General features: G+C 40.3%; 1 protein-coding gene across 2 annotated transcripts in view; it reads left to right on the forward strand.

The window, feature by feature from the left end:
* The window catches only part of Med23 (mediator complex subunit 23), a 43,681-nt gene extending 42,420 nt beyond the window's left edge, over positions 1-1,261 (forward strand). For both annotated transcript variants that reach the window (XM_050132309.1, XM_050132311.1), the window contains one exon: positions 408-1,261. In XM_050132309.1, coding sequence (XP_049988266.1) covers positions 408-572 — 165 coding nt within the window. In that variant the 3' untranslated portion in view covers positions 573-1,261. The remainder of the gene's footprint in view (positions 1-407) is intronic.
* Positions 1,262-6,559: the final 5,298 nt, after the last annotated feature.

Here is a 6,559-nt window from a genome sequence, read left to right on the forward strand (position 1 = left end):
CTTTGGCTCACCTAATTAACTTGCCCAAATAAAATTAAACACCACATCCTAACACAGGGTTTTCCCTTGCATCTTTATAAACTGCCCTTTTCCTGTGTGCCATGTCTGACTCCCCTCTATCCACAGGTCCCTCCAGGAAAAGTATCCCTGTCCCCTTTCCCTTGTTCCTTCCCCTTCTCCCTCATCTTCTCTCTCTCCTATCTTTTTCTCTTATTTCCTGTCCTTCTTCCCTGAGGCAAATAAATCTCCTTTGTGCTGAGAACTTGGTTTTGGTGGTCCTGAGCCAATACATTCCCTTATTTCCCCATCTGCCACCCCCCCCATACATACTGTTGAAAACTGAAAGTCACTTCTGAAAATGTGAGACTATTTGTATGTTTTTTCTTAATTGTGTTCTCGTTTCTTAGGTAGAGAAGATTATCTGTAATTTAAAGCCTGCTTTAAAACTTCGGCTTCGATTCATCACACACATTAGCAAGATGGAGCCAGCAGTGCCTCCCCAAGCCCTGAATAGCGGGTCTCCAGCCCCTCAGCCTAGTCAGGTGCCGGCACCTCTACCAGTAACTCAGTGAAGCCAGAGCGCCAGGTGCAGAAGAGCACATCTGCCTGCGAAAGTGACTCACGCCTCCTAAATCTGAACACAGTGCCCTGTGCTGACAGGACAGGGGCAGCCACCATGTTCAGATTGATTTATTCTGATTCAAATACTGGATCTCTTGACACCTTATAATTTCCTTCACCCTGTCTATATTTTTGTCTCTAAGAGATTAAGTAAGCTACATGTTTATCTTCATAACAATTTATTTGCGTCCCTAGGAACATGGGAGTTTCTATAATTAAGTGGCTTTTACCAGGCACTCAGATTTCTTGTTTCAGCCATTTTTTTAAATTATTATGACATCTTCACATTTCATATATATTATCTTAAAGATACAACACATGTAAAATGGACATTGCAAACCCTTCTATATGTAAATATCTTTTGGTCTGTCTTTAGAATAGAGCTTTTTTATTGATGGAAAAGGCCTTGTGTTTACAGGAATAAATGGGGTTTCATATTCTTTTTTAACTGGCTGTAAAATTTTATTGTAAATTTAAAATTTGCAAATATTTCCAAATAAATTATGTAAAGTTTCTACCAAAGTAGATGAGGAAGGTTTTGCATTTGCTCTGAACTTTGTGTATAAAATGAGTCAGGAACCATGTAAGAAATAACATCTGAGATGGATAAATTTCAATAAAGCCATGCTCAATTGTTGAATTTCCTCATCTGTCTTTGAAATACACTAGCTGCCTTTCCAGATTCATACTCACCTGGCAGATAAGATTCTTCAAATTCTCTGAGTTTTTATAACCTCCCGAGTTTTAAATGTAGTACACATTTTCATTCTGTAAGGTTTGTTTGATTTTTGAGGTGCTAATTTAAAGGGAGATGGCATTTTGAAGCCCTCGGATGCCTCGGATAAAGTTTCTTTAATGACCTAATGTGAGCTCTGCTGGTCTGCCCCTCTGTCTGCACTACAGATGTTAACAACTGGGAATCTCGAGATACACTTTGTCAAAAAAATTATGACAGTGAATTTTAGCCAGCTACATTTCAGGTTCTTACTATGAAGTATGATCCTCCTAGACCTTTATTTTTGTAGTTCATGTCATTGCAATCACTAAATCTTTATCTGCCATGCGTGACTATCTGAAAACATACAGTGCATCATTAACGTTTCTAGGCTGATAAATATTCTTACCCTTCTCCAGAACTTTTATAGTAGGAATGATTCCAAATGTTATTCTTAACAGAGTCTCAGTTATATTCTCTGTTCCTCAGGGACTAGATCAGTGCTTTGAGATCCTAGGATGAAAACATTTGACCCTGGCATTTATATTATATTATTATATACATTTGATATTGAACAGAAGAATGAAATGCAGTCTTAACCACTTTCTTAAGGTCATATTTATGCTAGTAAATTTGTTAAAAATTCCAATTTCCTTATCTAGCTTAAAAAACAGAAATGACTTTTTCTCTGAATGGAGTTTTAAAGTTGTTAATTAGGGACATTGTATTGAAATAGGAGCGGAGGGGCTGCGTCCCCGGCACCCGGCAGCCCACATGGCTAGCTTATGCCCGAAATAATTACACGGAAACTGTATTATTTCAAACACTGCCTGGCCCGGCTAGTTCCAGTTTCTTATTGGCTAGCTCTTACATATTAATCTAACCCATTTCTAATACTCTGTGTAGCTCACGAGCTGGCTTACCAGGGAGGATCTTAACCTGCGTCTGTCTGGAGCAGGAGAATCATGGCGACTCTCTCACTAAGCTTCTTTCTCCCAGAATTCTCCTCTGTCTACTCCGCCTACCTAATTTTCTGTCCTATGAGGGCCGAGGCAGTTTCTTTATTATTAACCAGTGAAATCAACAGATAAGATACTAGACCCACCTCCATCATTTCCCCTTTTTCTGTTTAAACAAAAAAGAAAGGCTTTAACTTTAACATAGTAAAATTACATATAACAAAACAGTTATCAAGAAAGAATTACAGTTACAATATTTCTATCTATTTTATCTCTTATCATAACTAAGGAAAACTATAACTATTCATTCTTCAACTCCATCAAAGACTCCAGAAGGATATAATAATACCTAAGTAAACAAGAAGTCCAAAACTCTAGAAATGACAGAGACATCTCGCTGCCTGGACAGTCACCCAAAGTTCCTCTGTACTGTTGGGGCATCCATCTTTGGCCTACAGGCCCATAGTATCCAGAGACATTTCCATGAAGCAGGAAATTTCAAAGACAGTTCAGTCATTTTCTGCTGTGTCCTACAGAATGTCTCACAGACTCTTTCATGAATCAGGAACCCCGAAAGAACATCTCACCTTTAGGCAAGTTCAGCAATCCTCTCTCTGCGGGTTCTCTGTGTCCAGTTTATGCAACAGTCCAGGCAAGAGCAGTTTCTTGCCCAAATGGCTATCAAACTCCATAAGGATCCTCTTCGATGCCCATCTTCCTTTTGAAGTAGATTGGTGCTGCCAGGAGCAGACATGTCTCATTGTCATGAAAAGCCCTAAGTTATTAAAATATTTAAATGCCATATTCTGCAGCCTTTGAGAGATATGAAGAATGCCTATCTAACTGAAATATATATATCTAGAAAATCTAACATGACTACAAGCTTTACTATTATCAATGATTATCCATTAACAACCTATATTTCCTAATTATACATTACATTTTAAATGAACTACACAATTACAATACCTTAATCAAGATCAGAAATACATATAACAAAATTGACCTTAAAATCCATACCAATGCAAATTATTCATATCTATATCATATCCCCCTTTAAATGTAAAAGAACATTTATAAACAATATTTGGGAACATGGGCGTAGTTTTTTCTCTCCAAACTGCTTCCTGCTGAATAGGGGCGTCGTTAATTAGGTCGTTCATGATATAACCTGTGTGCTAGTTTCATCTCAGTTGGCAATTGAGCGAAGCAATTTTTTGAGGGTGTTCACAGCAACCTTTCAGGAGGGCGTGGTCTATCATACCAAATTGGAATAGAAGAAATCCACAGGGTCTCATCCTCTGCAAAAACAAAAGAAGGACTTTTCCAAAGCATCATAACCTTAGATCCAAATTCTGAAGTCAAGATACCTTTAGAACATATGTGCAGGTTCAGCTTAGCAGCCATATAATGGAATGTCTCTCTGTACTTAGCTCCTTCACAGTCAAAAATTTTAAAGAAAACACAATGAACATAATCCAGACTCTCTGTGAATTTTCCATTTTTACGTGGCTTATTTTTCTTTATTTATCTTAATCTATAACTATCTGTACTTCTGTACTCTGTCTCTTTAAAGACTTTACCCTTTTTCTTTTTAAGACATTAACTTTATTCTTTATATTCTTTTTCTTCTCTCTCCCAAGCCTATGTACATGTACATTCATCCAACAGTGTCTGAATCTGTTTTACTGTGAATCTGTAATTTTTTTTTATTATCCAGGAGCATTTCTTAAAATGTTAAGCATTTCTTAAAAACTTAAGTTGCACCATATACAGGTAATATGGTACTGCCTGTGTCCTGCCCAGTCTAAACCTTAACTGCGCTGTTATTATGGCAATTACGGTAGTTCCTGCCTGAGGTCAGCATAGTTCAGCATGGAGCAGCTGCTCCTGCCTCAGATCCATTTGGTGCTTCTGAACCATTCACAGTTCCAGGCACACAGCAAGTCCACATTGGAGCCGCAATCAGCAGTTTAATTCTGAGACTGAGTGTGCAGCACAGAAACTCTTTTCATCCAAGTTACAGCCAAATCTGACACACTGAAAACGCATCTCTGTATGGTGGCAGGAATCCGCCATGCTCTTCTGTCTGCCTAAGCCTGATTCGGCCTTCTGCCCAGGTGCAGGCGGGGAGCGCTGAGCCATCGGCAGGTCTCAGAGCACTCTCCTCCGATCCCAAGCGGGAACACAAACATCCAGTCCCATAAAAGCCTTGAAATGCTTTAAATCCAGAGTTCACGCTGGCAGCCCCAGGAAGCCGTGCAGCTTTAAAATGACGCAGCTTTTTTTCTGCTGCTGTGCTGAATCAGGAAATTTCTCTACAGCACGCCACCAGCAAACAGCAAAAATCTGTGTTAAACTCTCTCTCCCTTATTTTTAAGCCTTCTCAGGATTTTAAGTGGATTTAGCCCATCACGTCTGGGCGCCATCTGTTGAATTATGGAGCGGCGGGGCTGCGTCCCCAACACCCCGGCCGCTTGTCTAGCTCATGCCCGAAATAACAACACACAAACTGTATTCATTTAAGAACTGCTTGGCCCATGAACCCTAGCCCTTACATGCTAATTCTCGCACCTGGACTAGCCCATTTCAAATGATGTGTGTAAGCACCCCAAGGTGCGCTTACCGGGAAGATTCTAGCCTCTGTCCATCCTGGGAGAGTTGAGCATGGCGTCTCTGCTCCAGCAGAGCTGTCGGGTCTCTCCGGGAGCAGAGCAGAGTCTGACCTCACTTCCTCTTCCACCCAGCATCCTATCCTGTTTATTCCGCCCACCTATCTTTTAACCTATCAGGGCCAGCAGTTTCTTTATTGCTCAGCCAATGAAATCAACAGATTGATATATGACACTCCCACATCAACATTGATAGAACCCAGAAACTTTGGGTTTATAATTAGGGGAAGAAAATCTCTGCATTATTGTATCTTAAAATAAGGGTTTGGGCATTTGTTTTCAGTGAGTAACTGTGGCTCAGCCCAGCTGGATTCCAGTGATGGGAGCACTGCCTCTGCTGTGTGGCAGTGTTAACATCTGCATGGGCTGGTAAACATTTAAATTTTAGAACTAAATTTTAAATTTTTCTTAAGTGGTTTTGTTGTTGTTGCTTTGGTTTTTTGAGACAGGGTTTCTCTGTAGCTGTGGAACCTGTCCTGGAACTAGCTCTTGTAGACCAGGCTGGCCTCAAACTCACAGAGATCCACCTGCCTCTGTCTTCTGAGTGCCGGGTTTAAGGCGTCACCACCACTGCCCAGCTCAAATTTTTCTGGAGCTTTAATATAAATAGCTTCATATGACTACTATATTGTACAGTACTCTAAAGGTATCCCGTAACTGCCTAAAAAAATTCAATAAACTTTACTTCAAAGGTCGTACAGGTGGTAATTAGGCTTAATTAGGCGTACTTGGGAAAACTCAGGTGGTCAAGCCTTGCTCACATACAGCTGCTAAAACAGCAATAAAAATCCCTTCATGGAGTCATTCCAGAGTTCCCTGCGTTGCAGCGTAAGTTTAGGTGAGGGCAAACGTGACGCACTTGTTCTGACAAATGACACTTTATTTTTTTGTATTTCCTCTTTCCTCAGCTTACTTCAGAACCAAGGTGAGTTTTTAGAACCTTAAGAGTGTTAGCTAACCAGGAGTGCTGCAGATGCAGTGATGAGATCTCAAAGCCTACAGGACATTATCTGGACTCTATTGTGTTAATACCTTTGGAAAAATAAAAACCAGTGATTTCTCTGGTTGCTGCACAGATGTTTGTGAGTCCCTTCTTTGCCAATACCTGTACAACAATCAAGCTTAAAATACCTATGTTACGTTTGCCTAGAAAAAGAAAGGGTCACCTGATATCAATGAACTTGGAGATTGTCTAAGCCTGTGATTACCTATTTTACAGGTAAGACAGAAACCAACGTTTAATGGCTTCAAAGTCTTACATTGTTATAGGGATGATTATTTCTATGCCTTGTAGGAATCGTCACAGTGATTTTAAGAAGGGTGCGTGGGGGATATGGTACGCACATGTGTAGTTTGGTATGCACAAGGATAAATATGTTGCATGTGTTTGTAAAGAGGTAGACAACAGTGTATGGGTGCACCCCTCGCGGTCCTGAGTTCCTTGCTTGTGCTCTCTCTCCTTCTGCTTCTGATTTGGACCTTGAGATTTCAGTCCGGTGCTCCATTGTGGGTCTCTGTCTCTGTCTCCTTTCATCGCCTGATGAAGGTTAATATTCAGGAGGAAGCCTATATGATTTTCTTTGGGTTGTCCT

The sequence above is a fragment of the Alexandromys fortis genome, unplaced genomic scaffold, assembly GCF_014885135.2.
Source record: "Alexandromys fortis isolate MF-2015 unplaced genomic scaffold, M_Fortis_MF-2015_v1.1 scaffold_421, whole genome shotgun sequence".
Classification (NCBI taxonomy): Eukaryota; Metazoa; Chordata; class Mammalia; order Rodentia; family Cricetidae; genus Alexandromys; species Alexandromys fortis.